This window comes from Thermobia domestica, chromosome 7 (genome assembly GCF_964235325.1).
Source record: "Thermobia domestica chromosome 7, izTheDome1.hap1.1, whole genome shotgun sequence".
Lineage (NCBI taxonomy): Eukaryota > Metazoa > Arthropoda > Insecta > Zygentoma > Lepismatidae > Thermobia > Thermobia domestica.
This window is the reverse complement of record NC_137460.1, coordinates 143,648,493-143,671,615: the sequence shown is the minus strand read 5'-3', so window position 1 is coordinate 143,671,615 and position 23,123 is coordinate 143,648,493. Positions and strand designations below refer to the sequence as shown.

The 23,123-nt window shown below is 35.3% G+C and overlaps 1 protein-coding gene across 3 annotated transcripts; it reads right to left on the bottom strand.

The window, feature by feature from the left end:
- Positions 1–5,357: 5,357 nt before the first annotated feature.
- Positions 5,358–21,548, bottom strand: LOC145690437 (uncharacterized). Of its 3 annotated transcripts, none has more exons than XM_081765315.1 (3): positions 21,307–21,548; positions 17,696–17,924; positions 5,358–9,066 (listed from the first exon to the last, which is right to left on the bottom strand). In XM_081765315.1, exons 2-3 carry the CDS (start codon positions 17,920–17,922, stop codon positions 8,055–8,057), a joined length of 1,239 nt encoding a protein of 412 aa, XP_081621441.1. In that variant the 5' UTR covers positions 17,923–17,924; positions 21,307–21,548; the 3' UTR covers positions 5,358–8,054. The 3 variants fall into 3 exon arrangements, with proteins under 3 accessions (XP_081621441.1, XP_081621439.1, XP_081621440.1); XM_081765313.1 differs by lacking the exon at positions 21,307–21,548 and adding an exon at positions 21,041–21,286; XM_081765314.1 differs by lacking the exon at positions 21,307–21,548 and adding an exon at positions 21,075–21,286.
- Positions 21,549–23,123: the final 1,575 nt, after the last annotated feature.

Below are 23,123 nucleotides of genomic sequence, written 5' to 3'. Positions count from 1 at the left end.
TTCTCCTTCACCAATATATTATAAAAATTCCTAAATACAAGGTCCTTAACTTACAAAGAATAAATAATGACTTCTTATTTACCAAATGAAGGAAATCGGTGTTTTGGACGGTGCTCTTTCTGTTATAGCAGTCTCCAAGGCACCTCAAAGATTTTGGTAACTTGAAGGAAAACCCCCTCAGCCTAAGGCAACTTCGTGAGGTTTGGCTGTGGTGAGGATCCCTAGTCCAATGCGACTTCGGAGCAGGTATTGGTTAGTTATCAGTGGTCAGACTGATACCAGGTCCTCCTCAGGCTGCACTTTTATAGAAGGCCTCTTGGTGGTTCGTTCCTCCTCGGGCTCCGCCGTCTTCATTTCATGTCTTCCGTGTTAACATCTCGTCTGCGTCATTGTTTGTAATCAATACCACGTGTTGTATTGACATGTGCTTCTGTTATGATGTGGGAATCCTTACAACATTGATGAACCTACATTCTAAGCCCCTCAATCCAATACACTTTCAGAGGTCCATAAAAGTTTTGTCGAAGGATTGAAGTTTATGGGTGGAGGAAGATAACGAAATGATGATTGTGAGATTATCTCTTGCTATTCAACCACCTCCATGATCCGATCATGACTGTAATGTCCATCCAGGATAAATAAGCCTGGAGAATTTGCTGTTCGGACTACTTTCTCCATAAAATGGATCAGCCATTCTGTGAAAATATTTGCTTCAACTCAACCAGATGGACGAGCAAAATCAATAGATCCTGGGAATAACTTTTAATTAGTTGTTGAGACATGTTATTGCTCGGAAATATTATAACTAGTGGCACGAAAAGTCCTCTGGCACTCATGCATAACCGGTAATTGTACATCATCTTCCTAAGATAGTAAAAACACCAATTAGTCGTTTCGTTTTTCTTACTATGACGTGGGGTAATTTTCTTTGCACAACGATGAGTTCTGTTTCGTCTACGTTATATGTCAAGTCGGTTGGGTATTTGTTGGTTTGAAAAGCATCTTGAAGATAATAGAATTCTGCGTCACACTCGTTAAACCCCAATGCAAGGGAAAATGATGTACCATACAGCTTGTGTAACATATAACATCCTTATGACCTTGAAGGAAAAGATGTGCCAAAATTCTTCCGCTTTACTTGTTAAGAACGGGCGTGGTAGGTTATTCTTTTCAGCCAACTCTTGTGGCATTCTTAAATCAATAATTGTAAAACGAAAAAGTCTTTGCTTAGTAAAAATGAGGTAAGAAACTAGCATTTTCTCAAGTTCATCTTCAAGAACTGTTTTGCATCCTGACAGTTTTTGCTGCTTCCGAAGGTGTTCTGTAAACGTGCTAAAAAAAACCTCCCAAGTGTTATTCAGGGAACATTAAATATCTTTGATTCTTTATTGGCTCCGATTTGATATGCTCTAGTTTCGATTACAGCTCTCTCCGTATCATTTTAGTTGCATTTCTTGCACTTCTCGGTGATCGATACCTTGGTTTTGATGAGATATCCTGAAAATGTACATAAACTTATATTAGCCCCCGTATTTTTATGCCAACATGTGATTTCAAAATGGGCTATTACCCTATATTTAGACCGGTCATTGTAGCCCAATATTTACCAAATAAATATACATATTATAATTACTGTGCAGGAGGAACTAAGCGCAGGTAAGATAATTTGTTCGAAGTGTCTGCGGAAACAAGGAAACTAAAGTAAATATCTGCACAATTTTAGCGAGCAGAAAATTTTGCACTAAACGCCTCAAAATCACAGGCAAGCACCTTCTTATCCCACCGCCAAGCGAGGTCTCAGCTTTTGTATATACTAGTAACGAATTCGGACCGTTCTCGCCAGAGTGCAGCGTTTTGGCTATCAAATTTCCCTGGTAGCCATAGCCAATTTTTAAAACCTAGCCCATATTTAAACCTTCTCTACTTTTTGATATTTGCTGAACTTTCCCTGAATATTGTTTAAGGGGGTACACGAATACTAAATAGTTTTCAAAACCTAACAATATTTCTTCTGCTGGGTTTTCGTAAGTGAAAAGAGAGAATGAAATGTAATTTATCACAATAATAGATAATGTTATAATACACGCGAAAATCCGAATTGGAAGAATTTTCAGTGTTGCCTTTCATAGAAATTACAGTGTCAGCAGAATTTGAATTACACATAAATCTAAGTTAAGGCAGCGACTAGAAAAATGAACTCAGTGGTAATTAACGACTTATCACGTTGTCTTTGTTTCTTGTTAACTACTTTTTAAATATACGCATTTATTTTGTAATAACTTACATAAGTTATTTCAAAATAAATTTATTACTTATCCTTATCTGAACAGAACTGGTATGTGAAGTATATTTTGAGTCTGTTTCCAAAACCACACCGAATTAAAACATATTTAGAATCTTGTTCCGAAAACTAAAACACTGTAGTTTTCTGTTGCGGTAACAGAACCAATAGGTATGTCAAAATGTATTTAGCTTCTGTTTTCAGAACAAAGCCGAAACATAACATCCTTGATAGTTCTGGTACAGAATATGAAATACTGCAGTTTACGGTTGCAGATAAAGAACCGATATTTCTAAATATATTTCAGGTCTGCTACCATCACAAGGTTGTTTGGTTCCTAACGAAACATAATTTCAAATGGTTTAGGGGGCGCGGTGGCTCAGTGGTAGAGCGTTCACCTCCGGTGCTTGTGGTCCCTGGTTCGATCCCAGCTCGCGCCGTGTGGACTTTGTGGTGGACAAACACCGTGCTCGTGGGTTTTCTCGGGGTTCTCCCGTTTCCCCCCACTTTCTTCATTCCACCATTTCACTCATCTTCACCGTCTCCGTTAGCCTAACCGGCATAACCGTGGGACGTAAAACTAAAGATTTCATTTCATTTTTTCGATTGGTTTAGTCTCATGATTACTTTAGGATAATCTCCAATGTATCTGAATACTAAAATTGTATAACTCATGTTTTATCAACTATTACGGTAATCTGTAAAACAATAAAACAGTTCTGAAAAGGGAATACGTAGCTTGTCTATTAGTTTTACTTCCTAAATAAACTTTTATAAGAAATGCAGCGTCCATTTCTGAGTCCTACCATCGTGATAATCAAATCCGAGTACATTGTGGATCACTTATGGTATAATGGCAAGCCATCGGTTAAAGCAGAATAATATTTTAAAAATCTAACACTTGCATGGGGGTATTGCACGGTAGACAAACAAGCTTTCGCTAACTTTGTGGTTCAAAAATCTCGGGGGAAAGACTTTAGGTGGTAAAGTAAATGGATCTTATACAGAGGGTGGGAAGTGGATTCTGGAAATGCCAATTGGATTAGTGTAGCACTACATTGAACCCATGGACAAAATTTTTTGTCTTCGTGTGATGAATCTGTCTCTTGCTTAAAGCGATTTAGTTCGTTCACAAGAAATATCTTTCGCCTCTTTGACCAATATAATTATATTGCTAAATTTGCTGTACGTTTTTAAGTATATTAATGTCAGTGCAGTCTAAAAAAACGCTATTTACAGTATTATACAATCCTCCCGATTACAAACCTGAACATTTTTTCCAACACTCAGACACGTGAAAGTGGTATCAAAACAAATGGGAACAGTGAAAGTTTCAGCAAGCTGTCGCGTACTAGTTTTCTCGTCGCTAGGGCGATAGAAGAGAAAACAGCTGTCAGTAAAGACAGGAAGGAGTTTCAGCCCTTGGATTTTCACGTGTCAGGCTGTTATCACTAAGCAACGTAATTCTATAAGGAACTTTGGTGAAGATGCACCGAGTGAGCAGTCTCCGTAAACCATATCCGGAAGTGCAGGAATTCTCCATCGCAAACAGCAGAAAATTAGAAGCCACGCAACGAATTCTGGAAGATTTCACGCAAGCAATTGCGGCTCAATCCTTATCGTTTGAAAATTCTGCAGGCCCTAAAAACGGACGACGAAACCATGATAGTCTTTCTGCGAAGATATGTAAACCGAAATGAAACTGGTGGTGGTCTCACAGAATTGTTTAATAATGAAGTTACTTACCCGTAATCACATGTCAGGCAAGGTCAACATACACAGTGTCAGAATCTGGGTAAGGAAAACCTTATATCCCATGTGGAGCAAGCACATGACTCTCTCAAGTTTTTTTCTTTTTCTTTTTTTTTTTTGCACGCTCAATCAAGAATACATGTATTGCTCTTTCTTTTTCGACAAGGACTTCTACCTCCAAATGTTACAGACATCTCCCTACAACTGGAAAAGATATTCCAGCTTAATTTATTTTCACTCAGATGTCAAGACGTAAACTGAATATCAAACTACAAAATTTATGAATTGGGCATCCTGGTAGGGATTATGGTGAACGTTTGATTTCGCCTCTAAGTTCTTCCAATCTTCCATCACGCGACCTTTATCTTTGGAGTTTTATCAAACAGGACGTATATCGACTAGTTTTACCAACTACCATCCAGGATCTTTGAGCTTGCATCACAGATACCGTTGCGTTAGTGGATCGTCCAATATTACGTGTATGGAAAGAAATTTCCATAATTCTAGATACGTGTCCCGTAAAAGAAGATCAACTCAGCACATGTGATGTAAAATGTTAAACTGAAGTTTTGGGTTTCCGCTATTAATGATTTCATTTCCACATGTTTGAGTGTTGATAATCCATTGACGACCAGAATGCATATTTGTCTCGTTTCTTTAAACTGTCTTAAAATTGCAGTGGATGATTTAAAATGTTTTTAATTTCTTGTGTTAGGTGCTAAAGATATAGGAATCGGTAAATGAGCTTCAATATAAATTAGAAATTGCTATCAGTTTTTAAATCAGCTTCTGTTTGTTTAACTTTTACCGTGTACTTCTTAATTCTTACGTATGTAGGAAACATTACCACTGATGTATACAAATATTAAATCTGCTAACACTATGCAGATGAATAAAAACGTTTTGAAAAAAACGTACCATAGGTAGAACGAGTACTCTCTATACTCATGTTTTGCAACATCCCTTATTAATCATAGGGATTTACATATCCCAGTACATAGTTAGGAAAGCGTCGAAGTGATCAAATTGCAAAGACAATCTTTCGAATTTACATGTCAGTTTTGGCCTAAATAGCTCAAAAATATTTTTCTTCTGGTCTACCACACTTATGATTCTCAAATGATTAAACTAGATTTGTTCAGAGTTGTAATTATAATCATTTGTAACAACGTTGTCTATTTGAACTTCCACTAACTCGCAAAATGAAATGATATGCATTTGATTTATGATTTTTAAATCGGCAATCAATTTCACTATACGATTTTATTTCAAATTATATGTTTACTTATGTTTTTCAGGAAAATGTCAAAATAGTTACATTAGAAACAGTCACATTTATACATTTTTATTTTCATTTTTCTGTTGTTTTCACTAGTAGACATGCTGCTTACAATATGTCAATTACATTACAGGAAAAATCTTACAAATGTATTTTGAAGATAGAAAAGAGTAAATAAATAATAAATAGGCTGAGAATTTGGGAGTATAATACAAAGCCGGATGTTAGCGAGATTGGTGAATCCAGAAGACTTGAATAGCTTAGCACAGGACAAGTCCAAGAGTCCAAGTTTTGTTCTCTGGTGATTTCTTTGCTTGTTGGGAAAAATTAATTATAATACAAATTTACAGCCAACCTAGGCACCAACTTTCTAAATTAGGAACCATTACAGGTCTGTTTAACAGTGTATACAATTATCTATACACTAGTCTAGAACCTGTACAATAAATGAGTTTTCGTTCAATGAGGAAGCTGGAGACTGACTACGAACCCAATAGAGATAAAACTCAGCGGAACATGAACAAAAGAGTTCGAATGTGCGCGTAATCTCATCGAAATTGTCCATGAGATTTGGAAGCGCCGTTTCCACATATAGTTGTCTAACGGAACAAATAGTAATGACCATGTAATCTAAGGAATATGGGTGATGCATTGAGTTAGTGAAGTTTTTAGTTTAACGTTTTACGGATATGCTTTTCAGGCTAAAAGAGGGATGATTAACGAAAGTAAATTTCGTTCTTCCATCGGAAATCGAACCCGGGACCACGTGCACCGAAGTATTACGCGGTGGTCACTAGACCAGCGGGGAAGGCATATGATGCATTGGGGCTTCCAAATAAAGTCAAATAATTGTATCAAATTTTGTCTTGGGTGACATGATTTCCTTTGTCCTAAAGCACGATAACACCCCTGAGAAAATCGTTCTTCGGATTTCAATTTCTCGTGCAAATTTTCAGTTTTGAAATTAGTACATTATACAGATCAATATAACGCTATAGGAGGTTTCCATCTAAAGGTTTGCATTTTCGATATGTTCTCACTGGCATCTGCACAGACTAGCAACCACAACAAGCAAACTACAAGATGGAGCATTAACATTATATTTTTTGCTTTTCTTTCCTCACATCGAAACGAAAGTATTTGTGATCGCTATAGTGATAAAACATAAAAATACTACAGAACCTTTTTATTTTGGATAAATAATAGTTGAAAATAGCCTCCGGAACGTGGGTTATTTGCACTTTTGTGTACAAGGTGAAAGGTAATTCATCTTACAGATTCCTGGAGCTTAGAGTGGATACTGAGTAATTGCATTTAGAATAGAAACCATTGTTTTGAAACTTGTCAATTGGCTGCTACACGGATAATAAGGGGAAGCCGAGAAAATTACTTTTGACTGCTGAAAGAAAAAGCATAATATAACCGATGCCACTCCTAACGAAACAGTCGTGGGTGGTGTTGAGTTGTTGCATTGCGACCAAACCTATCTACACAAGTATATATATACCAACCCTATATACATCCCTAACATGCATGCACACATACCAGTGGCGCATGTTTCTGTCTATATGTTCTAGCATCCATGTTTATTGAACAGCTTCTGTGGTCATAACAAGTGCAAGAATTTCCTCTGATTTAGCAGCAGATCTCGGGGATTTTACTCTTCATGTTATTCTATCAATTTCTTGAAAGTAATTTCGTGCTTTTCAACTAAAAGGGTTAACATACACTGGTATCTTATCAAAGATTGTCACCTCTGAATTAAGAGGATATATTAAGCGGAATCACAATCTTGTGAAAATATATCGTACCTAGTAAGTCAAATAAAAATTCGTGGAATGTTAATACCTATTTCATATTTGATCTTTGAGAGCTAAGCTAGATATCTACCTCCGCAGCAATGTTTGCATTCTTTGTTTAGTAAAGTGTTTTTTGACTTAATGAAATATGCATTCGTTGGTGCAAAAGTTAAAACACTAATTGGGAATAAAGTTCTTATTGGATTATTAAAAACTTATCTTAGAATCTACGAAAACAGAAAAACGATACTTATGAGGTTATTTTGCCCAAATAATTATCGAGTTTTTCTGAATATTTTTTTATCATAATTTATTGAGCCTGTAGAACGAGGGAGGGGCAAGATGTAACTTTTAAGTTCTCCCAACATTACAAATGTTCTAAGTTCTGACACTTTTTGTGTGAGGATGTACTAAGAGCAAGGGTTCAGTTCATAGGTACAAAATATTGAAATTATAGAGACAAGAATGGACGTTTTAGGTAAGAAATACGGAACACATTTTGAGAAATCGAAGATCGTTTAGATATCTTTAATAAAAAAAATAATAATAAAAAAATAAAAAAAAGCACACGTTAAAATTTACGAATAAGACAACAAACGTCAAAGGTCGGTCTTTCGGAAGAAATTTGTGAAAGAAATGACGGTGATTAAGGGTGCAAAGATATCTTGGTTACTTCAATAAATCTCCGCTTAGTACAACAGTAAAACGCTTATTTTATTTTATTTTTATTTAATCTGGCGAATATTTTAAGGTTATCCTATACATTGATGAAAGTGATAATTTCATGTTTAACGTTCTGTTCTTGCCGGGCAGTCGTTCTTTTATTTCAGCCGTGGATCTTAATGTTATCTTCGGTAACGCTGTTATGTTTTAACTTGAAATTAATGTACTCATAAACAACATTTCTTTTATTTTTTGTGGTTACAGCCTAATAACGACTGAATCACATTGAGAATCTTCGTCGTTTACGTAACTTACCTTTTCCAACATTGGAATTCTCAGCTATTACATTATCTTCAAAAATACTCTTCCACACTTTTTCAAATTTAGGTTTTAGATGAACATGTTTATTTCTTGTGTGATTAAGGAGTTTTGTCATTATAGGAAACATCATTCCACACTCGTGGCACACAAAAGTGAATTTTAACTTATGAGACTTTAAGTGTTCTAGAAGATGGCTCCCTTGATGATAGCTCATACCACATTCTTTGCAAATGTATGGTCTATCTCCTGTATGAATACGTTTGTGTGTCATCAAATGACCCTTCTGCACAAACGATTTGTCACAAACGTCACACTGAAATGGTCGTTCCCCTGTGTGGATGCGAACGTGATATGACAAGTGCCAGCTAGATGCAAATGATTTCTCACATTGGTCACATTTGAAAAGGCGATTGCTCTGCAAGAATGTATTGCAAACGTTATCCACTCTACGATAAACTAAAGAATTCAATCGTCGTCTCTCAATATGTTTCAAATACGAAGCCTTGAACTTAAAAGTAGTATCACAATCTGAACATTTGTACGGTGCACCTTTCAAATGATAGGCAACGTGGCTTACGAGTGTCGACCTCTGGGTAAAAGCTTTGCCACAAGTATCACAGGTGTACGGCGTCTCTCCAGTGTGTATTCTTTCGTGGGATCGACAATCACTCCTCCTGAGAAAACCCCGGTCACATGTCTTGCATCTGTATTGACGGTCTTGTGTGTGGATCTTGATATGATTGAATAACTGACCTTTTTGCGAAAACGATCGTCCGCAATGTTCACAATCGAAAGGACGCTCTCCAGTGTGAATTCTTAAATGGTCACGCAAATAGCTACTTTGCTTAAATTCTTTGCCACATATCGAACACATGTTAGAGGATTCGTTATTATACTTGCCCTCTACCCCAGGGTATATTTTCTCCAGTGTTGTTGGATTCTCAATGGATTCTGACTGGTTAAAGCTGTCACTGGAAAATAAAAATGGCAAGTGAGTAATCTTTCAATATTAAATATGGTTCGCAATATATTATAGAAACGAAATAGCTTAGTTTGTTTCCATACACTGCTTTTCGTATGCGTTATACGCATCCCACTACAGTTGGACGAAACTTCTACCTACCTAAAGCATTGTAGATTAAATTACACTTCTGTCGGAATAATGAATTATAAATTAGTATGTAGTAAATAAAAAATTTCATTTCTTACATCCAAATAATATATAATATCCGAATGGTATTGAGCCCTGTCCCTCGGAATTTGTAAAGAAATAGAAGTTGACACACAATAATAGTCAACGTCTTGCGAATAAAATCAGGAAAATAAACACACTGCTGAACAATACTGCACTTATTTAATATAAGAACACATTTACACGTGACGGTTCGATCTTCAAGCCAAGATCCTCATCAGATCTCTTCACAATCTGGTTCTTAGCAGTCGATTAGGTTTTTGAAAGGAGATCATTTGTGCAGATTCTTGGGAATGAGACTTTTGGATTCCATGTTGGATCTAGTCTCGGCTGGGTGAGATTCAGGGTGCGAATTACCGGGGTGGATGAGGGGGATTTTCCCCCTCAATCACATTTTGTTCCCCCCCCAAAGAAGTCAGCTGAAGTATCCTCACCAGGGATGCTCGCTTTCCCCCTCAAACTATGCTTAGTATAACTCCAAATTTTACTGATTTTTGTTATTTCTTGTAAATTTAATCTTCTAGCTGTATTTCGATATGATCGATGTAAACTGTTCAGTTTTGGTCATTTCTACTTACCACCTAATTACCCACTATTTTCAACGTTGTTTAGTAGAACTATATTATTATGACTACGGTTGTTACTTGCAACTGTACCTTCGTACCCTTCAGTTCGTCATCGTTTGTGAATTTGAATGTACTAATTGTGTATAACAAAGTCACATATAGATTTATAGATGTTCTTAGCGGTTGGCCAAGAAGAAGTAAACAAATAGCTTCTTCTACCATACTTGGCGAAGTTCGGATATGTCATATTCATCCTCTATATTTGTATCGATTATCATCTTATTTTAATTTTTGTTATAACATGCTATTTCATTTTCCAGTGTACTCTTTGTTAGCACATGGTCTTCATTCCCTAGTAGGCTGTGTGTATGCAACTCAAAAGTTGCATTTAATTTGTGATAATTAGCATAGTAATCACTGCTTTTACAGTTTACGGAAATGAACTTTTGAAACTGTACTCAAAATCTGAGATATAGGTATTCTCTAGTAAGTATATGTTAACGTACACGCTGGGGGATACGCTCCTAGTGAGCAGACATGTTAATGAAGGTGATTTTTAGGTGAATAAGCGAATAATTCAAGATTTGTTTCAGCATTTGTTAATACGACTGGTTCTCCGTGTCATTGTCCGTGTCTGTATAAGCATTTCAACTGGAGTGGGTTTTTTAAAAGTTAACCCTTCATTTTTCCATCTTTTCGCTGTACAGTTTGCTGTCCACGCAATTAATGTTGTCTGAAAAACTTCAGTGTAATGTTTTACTTTATTTGAATAACTTAGCCCATAGTGAATCAACTCATCTTCAACCTAACAGTAAAGTAATTCTTAAGTGTTGACTTTCCGTGCCCATCACGGAATCGATATTTGGAGAGAAAAAAGTCGTGATGAGCAAAGCTTTAGCGGGAAGTAGAAGCACAAGCTCGAAATTTGAATTGAGAGATTTTAAATATTTGGCCTTCGATTTGACCTTGATGTGAGAAATCGGGACCAGTAACAATCCATTTCTTATTTGATAGGCGAATATCTAGATTTTCTTTTAAAAAAAATGTCCGGTTTAACTGATAATTTTAGTGGTTTTCACAAGACTGAAGTAGGTTTCTTTTCGCAATCTGTATGTATTAATGCAAAGTGGAAGCTTTAAATATGAGTGAAAAAATTAACATATGCTTGTGATCATGGCTATCGCTCGAGCCAAATTATTAACTAAATAAACCTCAGAGAGCTACGGGGACAAGAGTGAGTACAACATTAAAACACGTTCAGAAAGGTTTAGTGGGGTGTATGTCAGACAATATATATGTGCATAGTTATTGTCGGTAGATTTATTAAATTAATAAAACTCTTATTTATTACAGATGTCACACACACACACACACACACACACACATATATATATATATATATATATATATATATATATATATATATATATATATATATGGGGGGTAAGGCATTTATTGTCTCATTTTGAAATTTGAACCTTCAGACTATGTCCTTTGGCCTAATTTTATCCCCCCTTCCAATATAGATTATCTAATTCTCACGCTGGTGAGATTTAAACTTATTTAAGTTGCATTATCTATTTAACCCATTACCTTTAGCTGCTACCGATATTACTATTGAATTTAAGGAAGCTTTAATTTATTGGTTATTTTGCACCCAGAAGTTTATATCTTCTAAATTTGTTTAGTTATTAAATATGTTTGGTTCTATAGCTAGTGGTGGATACACCCTACTTAATGATTAATTACCGTGTGCGTGGGTTTTCTCGGGGTTCTCCCATTTCCTCCCACTTTCTTCATTCCACCATTTCATTCGTTTCTCATAATCACCGTCTCCTTTAGCCTAACCGGCATAACCGTGGGACGTAAAACTAAAGATTTCATTTCATTTCATTTTAATGATTAATTATAAAATACTGTTAGCTCTATTATCTATAGCTATTTGTCTTGGATAGTTTAATTGCATTTGGTCGACGTAATGTTAGATTACTTTTCGGGTAAGTTCCATGCGTACGATTTTCTCAAAAAAACGACTGAGGCTAATTAGTTTACATTTTATAAAGAAATATTCCATTCAAACTCCTACAAGATGGTATGTCATTTGGCACGTGGTGTAGTATATTCTTGGGATTTAAGTTCTTTTCACACAATTTTTTCAAACGACTGTTCTGATCAATTTATTCTTATCTCGTGAATAAATATTACAGAAAAAAATACTTCCACCGGCATAAATCACTTTGCTTAAGTTGTCCAAAATGAATAATTTAATCTTGGGGGTAAATTCTTCAGAAACGATTTTCTCAAACGTGACCAAGATGATTTAATTTTTTTCATAAACAAATACCACATCAACAATCTATCATATGACGAAGGTAATTTTTTAATGAAAAATTCGTAACAGGTAGAGTTTTTCAGACAGTTTTGTTAAAAATTTTAAGTTGATTTTGACGATATTTCACAAATAAAAATTAATGTAAGAATCCTACAACATGGTATGAATAATTTTCCATGGAAGTCAACAAGTTAGTTTGCTCGCTGGGGTAAAATTTTCTTCGGACAAACTTCCCGAAAACACTTATAATTTTCTTCACATTTCGTATATATTTCCTTCACCGTGACAAAATTTAAGAAACAGAAGTGAGAAGATTATTATGGTATTCAGTATTTCTTATTTGTTATGTACGAGCCATGAAGTACGTAGATCTATTGAAGTCTCAAATTACTTTTTTCAATATCACCATAGTTTCTTCTCTTGTACCGTTGCTCCGAAGTAAATAATAAATATATAAATAGAAGCAAGGAAAATAAACAGAAAACTGGCGAGCCGTTACGTTCTGTTTGAACGTAATGTAATTAATACATATCGTATAGCATATGTTAGTTATTTAACACTCTGCTAAAGGGATTCACGCTCAACTAACTCTACTTCTTTTATTAGTCAGGTAGATCAAAAGCCAAAAGGAAAATATTATTAGTTCATACCTGATTAATTTTGTGTATTTCTTTTTTCTAAATGAAGGAATGTAGTAGAATTTACAAATAAAATAAATAAAATACACTTCTAGAATTTCATAATAATATAAAGCAGTAAGTTTGCATCTCCATGATCATGGGTATTCTGCCTTTACTAGCAGATTACTCGCTGCAAACTGAGAGACTTCGAAGCATAACAGTCCTCAGCTAACTTCTTAGTCCTTAGGTATTCTCTCTCACAACAGAAAATGCACATTTTTCGTTGAATAGTAGCTTTTACCCCTAAGAGAATGAAATCAGTACTCGTACCACGCACACGGAAGTCGGGCGCGTTAAGGTAATTCGGCTAAGCAGAAACTATATACTAAAGAAGAAATAAATAAAAAAATTACACATTCACTTTTTTCTTAATACTTTCTATTCATACCAGTAGACGGTGAATTTTGAAGTTTATGCCGGCAAGAAAGAGCTCAAAAAGATGAAGACTACTAGAGCACGTAACTTATTTGCTGTAATCTCATGTAATGGAAAAACAGACGTTCTGGAAAATAGTTTTAGCACATGACTGTGTAATACTCGTTCCTTATGATAAATTATTTTTTAAAAATGTAGTAACACCAGGATCACAAATAAAATATGTTGCATGTAAGCAGAATTATTTTAGGCATCGTTGCACTAAAAAGAGAGATGATCCGGGTCAGTATCCCCTGGCTATGCCACTGACGTATCAGATTTTAGGTCAAAGCCTATTTCCCTTTGCAGATATAACAAACATGAAACGTCAATATTTCATTAGCAAACGTAAATAAAAAAAATTTGTAGTGTCTAAAATAACTTAGAGATATAATTCATTGACCATTTGTTTTTTTTACGCAGTGATTTACCTTCTTCCAGGCTAGTGATCTTTTAAACTACTATGGATTTTTTAATACTCCTTGTTCTTTGACAATACACGTAAGGGATGAGAGGATAATATGGTTTGATCTATATGATTTATCATACATATATGTGATATAGGGGCATTTATTATTTTCTTACATTCGAATTTGCATGTTCTTTGTGATAAAAAGAGGTTTCTAAATAAAATAATAAAACTATTTTCCGTAGACAGGATTTCGACTCATTCTAGAATGAACGTCTACTCAGAAATCCGTGATGCTAACTACAAAGCCACGAAGAGTCAAGACTTTTGTGCATGATACTTGGTATAGCGAAATACGCTTTAATCATGAATTAACCAATATTCCATGTTTGACTCTTTTTTAAAATAATTTATTGTCATTAAATGTGACCATTTTTTATATGCAAATTAAATATTTACTTCGTGGTCATGTCCAGATAAACTATTTCTTCTGTAGATTCTTCTAGATATTTACGTATGTTACGCTGTCTCAGAATTGAGGGAAAATAATTTCCTTCTATGTAGAGATTCGAGGGATGTATGGATTTAGATTTTTTTTAATTGTCTCTGGAGGGCAATCTAGGATTTTCTAATCAGAAGTGTAGCAGTAGAAAGTAAAAAGCTATAGTGAAACGAAGAATACTGGTGACTAATCATCAGAAAATAAAGTAACAGGTTCTAAAGAAAATAATTAATTAAATAATAGGTTTATAGCATATGATATTATGTCTACGATAAACCATAATTTGGAAAGATATTACAATTTCATCAGAAGTGCATCATCAAGTCTGTGAGAGTCATGATAACACGGAAATTGATTAACTGGTTTTTTCCACTTAAATAATTAGATTGGGAAGTTTAATTACAAAACACCAATTGACAACTTATCAGAACGAGGTAAGATATCTATTCTGATATAGGAAGTTGGGGTGATTATCAAAGATCATATACTCTAGTAAAAGCAATATCTAACGAAACGTTTAGGGATCTACACAATCCCACATTAATGTCAACTGTAGAAAGCATCGTGAGGCCCTTCGGAAACATGAAGTATAAAGAATTGTAAAAATTTACGGTTGACCAAATTCGGGACAGCTAAAGGCAAACAACTTCACACAGTACAGCTTTTCGTTGGAAATCTTCAACTCGGAACATGTAAAGCTCCTAAACAACATGACGTTAGTGATCTCTATGACGAGAAAAAAATGAATCTCCACTCATACAAAATTCATCCGATAGACGAGCTGAATAAAGCTGAGTCTGATCACCGTGAATTGTGTGTATATATATGACGATTTTACTCTTCTTATAAGCACTGTGTTCTCTGATGAAGCCACATTCCAACTAACCGGCCACGATAACAGTCACAATTCAAGAGTTTGGTCTGACAACAATCCTTATTGGCTTTTTGAAACATATTGGAATGTTGACTTTCTTGGGAAGCAGTACTGAAGAACAGATTAATTGTCTCCTTTTTCAACAATTGATTTCTGGGCTATATGAGGATATACTGCAAAATCAAGTAGTTCCAGCAATCAGAGACAGTGTGAGAGCAGAACTTCGCCCACACACGGTTCTGGCATGATGGTGCACGATTGCACTATGATGCAAGTTTCCTGAATTTTTTAACGTGTAATTTCCTCAACGATGGATTGGCAGAAGAGACGAAATCGAGGATTCTACTTGTTCTCTTTACTTATCGTCACTAGTCTGCTTTCTGTGGGGACATCTGAAAAGAAGCGTTTACCAAACAATATGAACTACTCCGCTTGGTCTTCGTTTAAAAATTATTGATTAAATTAAAGTTTCCGCGAAAAGTACGGAATAGGAATTAATATCGGTTGTTCTCCATTATATTTCCAAGTTAATTTTCAAAAACGTCGGGACATGCTTTCCCCTGTTTTTAATGAGTAATTTATGTGCGAAATTTCATTCCTCTGACTTGACCGGCCACTGTATTTTTAGTAAAAATATTTGAACCCGCTTTACCCTCTTAGCATACATCCTTGGGGAAAACGAATGTGATAAAAACCTAAGATAGATCACGGTTCACTTATATTCCAGCATTTTAGATTATCAAAAACTGGTCAGCTGTCTAAGAGTTAGCCGTCAAACATTTTTACATTCCAAATCTCGGTGTTAAACGAAATCTTAGAATACTATATTTTTATTCTGTGTTGCAAACTAAGGAAGCTATAATATTGCAAACAACCAAATTTTAGAGGTCCCTACAACAATAATGGCGTAAGTGAGACGGACATTCAAACTATCTTAGAGTCAAATACTGTGATTATGATATGACATACTTCGAGTAAATAGGAAAACATTTACAAGAATTTGCATATTTTACTTTTTTCAGATGACTTTATTTCGAAAAGCTTTTTATATGAGGATGACATCCAATTACATAGCTAGTTTTCAACAGACACAAATATCATAATGTCCCTTACAGCAATTTAATAACTCAAACCATTTAAGACACATGATTAAGATTGGAAAAGTTTGCGTCATTGCGCAAATTATCTCATTTCGAAATTTTTTGACTACAACTAACAAAAACTAGTGCTATAAAGTTATTGAAGCATTGAACGGAAGAATCATTTTAAAAGTCCCACACAAATAAGTCACTTTCACCAGTATAGCAAACCCTACCAATCAGTTTTTCTATTTCTTAATACTTTTTCCTATTTATTCCAAATATATGTCATAGCTATATTACTCCGTCGTACTTCCGTCATTATTGTTGAAGAGATTTTCAAAATTGGGAAATGTACGATAGTGCAGCTTCGTTACTTTGCAACACTAAATAACAAATGAAACTGTGGATTCATTTAAACTGTGGATTTAAAATATGTACTAATCTGACGTAGTGTCTTTACAAAAATACAACTTTAATTTGGTTGGTAACACTGTTAATCTGGTTGTATTGCAGATTGCGTTAAACAGTTGTCCCTTTCAATGTTTGCATTTTGTAAAATTTCTCCGTTTAATGTATTAATTTTTAAGTTGCAATAATCTTTCGTGACAAATCTGGCAACCTGTATTTGCAGTGGTTCTGTAATTCTCTTCGAAGGCATGACAATAAGGTAAGGAAGTGTATTCTCTGCGAAGCGATCTTGTATAACCATCAGGGAAACTCGTAAGCTGCATGTTCCCACTTCCAGTGAAGTTTGAAACCCGTAATTAAGTAGCTCCCGCTGTATAATTCCAAAGTTATACATAAAAAATTTATCAGTTGTAGAGACAACTACGAAAATTATTTTTTTTAATCCATTGGTGTCAAATCATCATCTTGGTCAACCGCGATCCGTAATCACTGGTGGTGGAATCTCGTCCTTTCTCGATTGTGTTTCAATTTTAAGCCAACAGTTTGATTTTGCAAGAATATGATAAGTATTATCATTTACTTGGCTATTATTTTCTCAGTATATGTAGTTAATATGAATGAAGCTATCGAATTAACCTAAAAAACTGAATATTGCTTAATATCTTACGACTACATAATACAGGCTAAAGAGAACCCTGAAAACTTGTAATGAATGGCATTACATAATTATGGACATGATAACATAAGGGAAAACTAGAATACCACAAGGAAATTACCTTTTATTATGAAGCTTAAATGTAATGAATTAAAGCATAAAATCGTGCTATGGCGATGAAAGACAGGGGAGAGATATACATAAAACCTTTATCAATGTCTCCTGCCTGCAGTGGGGCAAGCTTAAAGTTATTTCATGAACTTTGGTATTCTAATTTTCTCCTCCTTTATTTCTCCAACTATTATTTCAACATATATGAAGGGAAATAATTTGCAATAATTTTCCTCCACATATATAAAACACTTTGTCTTAGTGCTCTAAAACACAGAATACAATTAATAATTATCAATCCCAATTTGCATAAACATATCTAAAAACAGTATCGTAAGTTAATATGTACTATATTCCTTAAAATTATCTTCTTACCTTGAAGATTCATTTTCTAGAAGTAAGAAACTATCTTCAGCTTTGAGAACTGGGTAATTTCCTATTGTGGGAAGATCGGGAAAACCTAAAAATTCAGGTTCTTCATCCGAGATATATGCAACAGAATTATTTGCTGTTTCATCTTGCACTGATGCAGCGACAATTTTCTCTTCTTTGTAGTAGATTTCAGATTTTATTAATTCCATTCTGTGAAACCCAGTTTCCATACCTAATTAAGAAATTTAATAATAAGTTGAATGTAAAATTTGATAAGATAAAAAATACGAAAGTTAGAAGGCTTATCAACTAATGTCATGTAACTTGTTTTCTTTCTGTTGAAAAACTTCGTTTCATATCTAGCCTATTATCAATGTAGACTGACAGAATCATAATTCGATAATTACATTGTACTTATAAACATCTTCCTATGTAGGACAATTCAGTTCTGTCATATTTACTATAACTGACGAAAAAAGACTTTTTACAATGCATGACATTACCAATAGTTGTAAGAATAGTATCCGTACGAACTGAAATCCATGAAGTCATAAATAAGTAAAGCAAAGAGCGCCCAATCGAACATTTTCCTTAACGAAAATTCAACCAAAGTCTATTGGTCTTTCCGCATACAGCTAGAAAGGATATCTGTTAGGAAGTGGGATAAGATTGATGGGTGATTTTTGTATCAAGCAATTTGATAATAAATATATATAGAAAGAAAGGAGAATGGAAAGCTCGGAAGAAAGTTTTGATTAATTCTTTGAGAAAATGACGAAATCGTCTTTTCCTGAACAAGTAAGATGGGAAATTCCACCGAAGAAGCTGAAGAAAATCTAAACTCGAGGTATGTTTTGGGTATTAAAATAACTAGCATGTTAGATTTGAGTTCGTGGAATGTTATTTTGATGCAAAAAGAACTTCCTTTCACCGTACCCACGTACTATAATGACACTTATGAAAATTTATTAGATAAATATCCATATCCAAAAATCGTCAGATTATTTCGCATTCCTTTATCACCAAGACAATATCAGGCGTTCAAGATGGAAAGCGAATCACGGTAATACACTCACATTTTCTCTTTAACTGCGAATTAAATCCGGGATCTCATGTGCTAAATACGTGAATGACATCGGAAAGTGTAGCTAAGTAGCACAAAGTTAGGACAGTTAAGAATATAAATTGTAAGCAAACTTAAAAAAACATTTTTCTTTCACAGTTTTCCTTTAAATAATTCCCTAAGATGTTCTGGACTAGTATTACCCTGGCACTTGTCCAAATAATTGCGCACTGATTAATAATGTGAGCAAACTGAGGTGCCCTGGAAATGATTACGTGATATCTTATCACCTGTTATCCTATATGCAATTATTTCATCAGGAAAATCATTACTAGAGTTTTTGAAACTGTTCTTTGGAGAAGTAGTTGCATTTTTGCCATTGCACTGCATCAGGAAGATGCAGATTCACTTTACGAGGACTACCTCTTACGGATATAAAGACGCGTTAGGACGTATGCCATAAAAATGCCTGTGCAATAAAAATTAACTTACGCGAGGTGGCCACTAAAAGCGAGAATGCTATCTTACCAAGTCAGAACAGGGAGGATAGCGCAGTACCGCTTCTGCAATTGAGGGTTTGCGCATATATGAGGATAAAAGGAACTTGATATCGCATAGCTTAAAACACTTGTCATGGTTTGAGTTATAATTCTATAGTTGTAAACATAAGATATACATTTGCAGATTCGTGTAAAATACTCTACCAATGGTAAGTAGTATGCTACTCAGTAGTCTTTGATATGAACTCATTGATTTTAACCGTAGTATAGCCACTGTAATGAGTTTACACTTGTAAACATGAAATACTGGTTTCGTATATTGTGAGAAAGGCTCATGTTTAGCGGAAGGAGTACAGCAATTGTTTCTAAAAAATGTTACAATTTCGGAATTTTTACTTTAGGTGAAATTAGTTTGTTACACTATGTTAATGTAGGCAGTGGTGCCCACCCCCCCTTATGTCTATGACGCACCCCCCCAATTGTCTATCCGTAGGTGTTTTTCCATGAAAAAAATCTCCTTTTAGATTAATTTTACCCCCCCCCCTCATCAAACATATTTATATAGATTTTAACCCCCCCAAATATTTCAATGACGCAGTTTGCGTCATAGCCCCCCCTTGTGGGCACCCCTGAATGTAGGGATCCAGCATAATTTTCCAAAAAATGATATAATTTCGCTTATTTATACTAATATTAGGTTAGGCCAGATTTGGTTATGTTATGTTAGGTCTAAGTACTTGCATCAATCATTTCTCCTGTAAATTTTGTGTTTTACGTGCTTCTGGACACCTTCTGCTTAAAAAACGTGAAAAACTCCTCAGATAATTTCCTATACAATTCTCGGGTTCACACGAGCAGACGGTTTTCCCATATCGAGAATTTAAGGTTCGGTCTACTCCAGGGTCCAAACGAACATAACCTAACCTGAAAAGGTAGTAAGAAATCTGGGGTAAAGTTTACAATGCACGCTCCAGCTGCACATCGATAAGTAGAATCGTTTCAAAAGCTATAGTATAGTGGGGTAGGAACAGGTTAGCTTAAGGTTCGGTAAGTTTTGATCCATTTTCATGAAATTAATAGAGTATAAACTTCTCGTTTCTGAGTGAGTGTACCCGCTGTTGCAGGCGTTGTAAAGTTAACCCGAAATCTGTCAAAATCTAATAGGACTTTCTGCTCGAGTAATGCCTAATTTTCTTTCATACGTAATCACTGATTTTAACCGTAAAATTACCACTTTTATGATGGACTATTTTCAATCAGCATCACATATATTTAGTCGTGGTGTATCCTCTCAATTTTATACTCGTGTTAGCAAAGCGGAAAGTGCTAATAAAATAAGAGCTTGTGATAGATTAGAAACGATATTTACACTAATATGTTTATAGAAGCTCTTGGTGGTTCCTTTGATTTTCAATAGCACCAAATGGTTTTAATCTCACCCTGACCACTTTTTTGTTTACATCATCATTAGTGCAAGGATTTTTATTTATGAAGAGACGTTGTATGGATGCACCGTGTATTACATACTTAGAATTTCTTTTCTCCCTTATTATTTACCGTTTATGTTCGTCGTCTACAAGAATGTTTCACTTAAAAATTTCTCCGTACAATTTTTACTTTTACGTGCAAAGGGACGAAATCTGGTGCCCTTGAATTTAACTGTTACCAAATTGATACTAAGATACCCTATTTTTTTTAAAAAAAAAACAGACATATAACAAATAATGTTTTTAATGTAGTAAATACTGACTTATGTTAGCGCCATAAACAGCAGAAATCACTTACTTTCTGCTACAACCCTCTTTGTTCTACTACCTACTTTCATAAACAAAATAACTGGACTTCTGATAGATCAGTATTGCCAGATTCGCACATTATATATATGTTAAGGGCTTCATTTGGAATGCCGAGATTATTTTATTTCCTCCGATGCTCTCCATCTTGGAAGGAAGATTCCCTATTGGAAAAGTATGACGATACTCTTAAAACTGGTCTGGAATCCATCCTCAATTGTTCTCTTAATAAAAACTCTTGGATACAAGCTTCTTTACCAGTCAAAAATGGAGGCCTTGGAATCCGTCGCGCCACAGGTATTCCGTCTTTTTTAGCGTCTTTCTACGGTGCAAGTCAAATAGTTCACTTCTTCAATGGGATAACGATGAAATCACCAATCCAGATGTGATGGACTGCATAGCTAAATGGACAAATTTAGTTGGGTTAAACCCTCCGACTCTCGAAAATCGTAACAATCAGTCGCCTTGGGACGAGCCCATCGTTAATTGCCATGCAGCTTCTTTATTACAAACTAAAAAAAAAAAAAAAAAATCGAAGATAAAGCCAGACTTTTAGCGGTAATGTCCCCAGAAAACGGAGCATGGCTTCAAGCTCTACCATCACCGGCCTACATCTATCCAATACGACCCGCTCGGGAGAGTAATACTCCCGGATGTACATTTTTCCGCGCGCTACTCTAGACAGCTGTTTTACGCGCTATCCTAGCCAGTTGTTTTAAGTTGGTCACAAAATGTATATCATGAAGTATAAGGGGAACAAAACGACCCTACATCATGGAGTTGATTTGGAGTTTAACGTCCCTTGTGAGCATCTAGGCTATATGAGACGTGGACCTACTGATTAACGTAGAATCCGAACCACATGAGCTCCCGCCGGAATCGAACCCGGGTCCCTACATCATGGAGTACAAGGGAATAAGTACTACAACTACTTATCTGCATAAAAATAAATAAATCACTTTTTAAGTATTATTTTCATATTATTTTAATTGGCCTATGTTTAGCAGAAGGGGTCCAGCTCTTTTCTCTTAAAAATGATACAATTTTGGTAATTTCTGTTCACATTCGGTTAGTTTACGGTAGGGTTGGTTAGTTTAAGTTAGGTTAGGTTAGTTTAGGTTACGTTAGGTTAGTTTAGTTTATGTTATACAGTTGTAGGAGTCCCGCATAATTTTCCAAAAAATGATAGAATTTCGCTTATTTCTATTAATATTACGTTAGTTTAGGTTAGTTCAGGTTAGCTTAAGTTAGTTTATGGTAGGTTAGGTTAGATTTGATTACGTTATGTTACGTCTAAGTACTTGCATCACTCATTTCTCCTGTAAATTTTGTGTTTTTTACGTGCTTCTGGACCCCTTATACTAAACATACCCCTTTTAATTTAATAAGTGTTATAAAAATGTAAAAAAAAAATCCTCGGGCGGGGTTTGAACTCGCGCCAAAAGAGGATTTTATTACTAGCATATAGCGCTAGCCCACTCGGCCACTGAGACCGACAGCAGCAAATGTTTGTTGTCTGCTATTTGAATGCAATGTGGCAAGAAGTGGATAACTCCAACCAATCAGAAATGTGTTTCTCGTTTGTACTTCCGGGAGCATTACTCTCCCGAGCTAGTCCTTATCCTATGAGAGCTTCCGAGTATCAGTTGCACTACGGTTGGGAGCAGATATATGTGAACCACACCACTGCCCCATTTGTAACACCTTTGTAGATAAAAAAAAAAGGATTACACGGTTTGTCTTGCAAAAGCAGCGCAGGCAGACACCCACGTCATTCAAGTGTAAATGATATAATATTAAGAGCATTAATATCAGCAGGGATCCCAGCAGTGAGGGAACCGATTGGATGCAGCCGATCTGACGGAAAAAGACCCGATGGTATGACATTAGTACCTTGGAAGAAAGGAAAGGCATTGATTTGGGACTTCACATGTTCAGACACCTATGCCCCCTCCAACCTACAATATGCCTCAGTACAAGCTGGACTCGTAGCTGCTCGAAGAGCGAAAGAAAAAAGGAATAAATATAGCAATCTACTCGATAACTATTGCTTTGTCGCAATAGCAATTGAGTTT

Excerpts from the sequence above, each read along its gene's own strand:
- LOC145690437 (XM_081765313.1), bottom strand. The coding sequence starts at position 21,080 with ATGAAAGTAGGTAGTAGAACAAAGAGGGTTGTAGCAGAAA. Across the intron at positions 17,925-21,040 it reads AAAGAGGGTTGTAGCAGAAA|GTATGGAAACTGGGTTTCAC; the intron begins GTAAGTGATTTC and ends TTTCTTAATTAG. Across the intron at positions 9,067-17,695 it reads CTAGAAAATGAATCTTCAAG|TGACAGCTTTAACCAGTCAG; the intron begins GTAAGAAGATAA and ends TTTATTTTCCAG.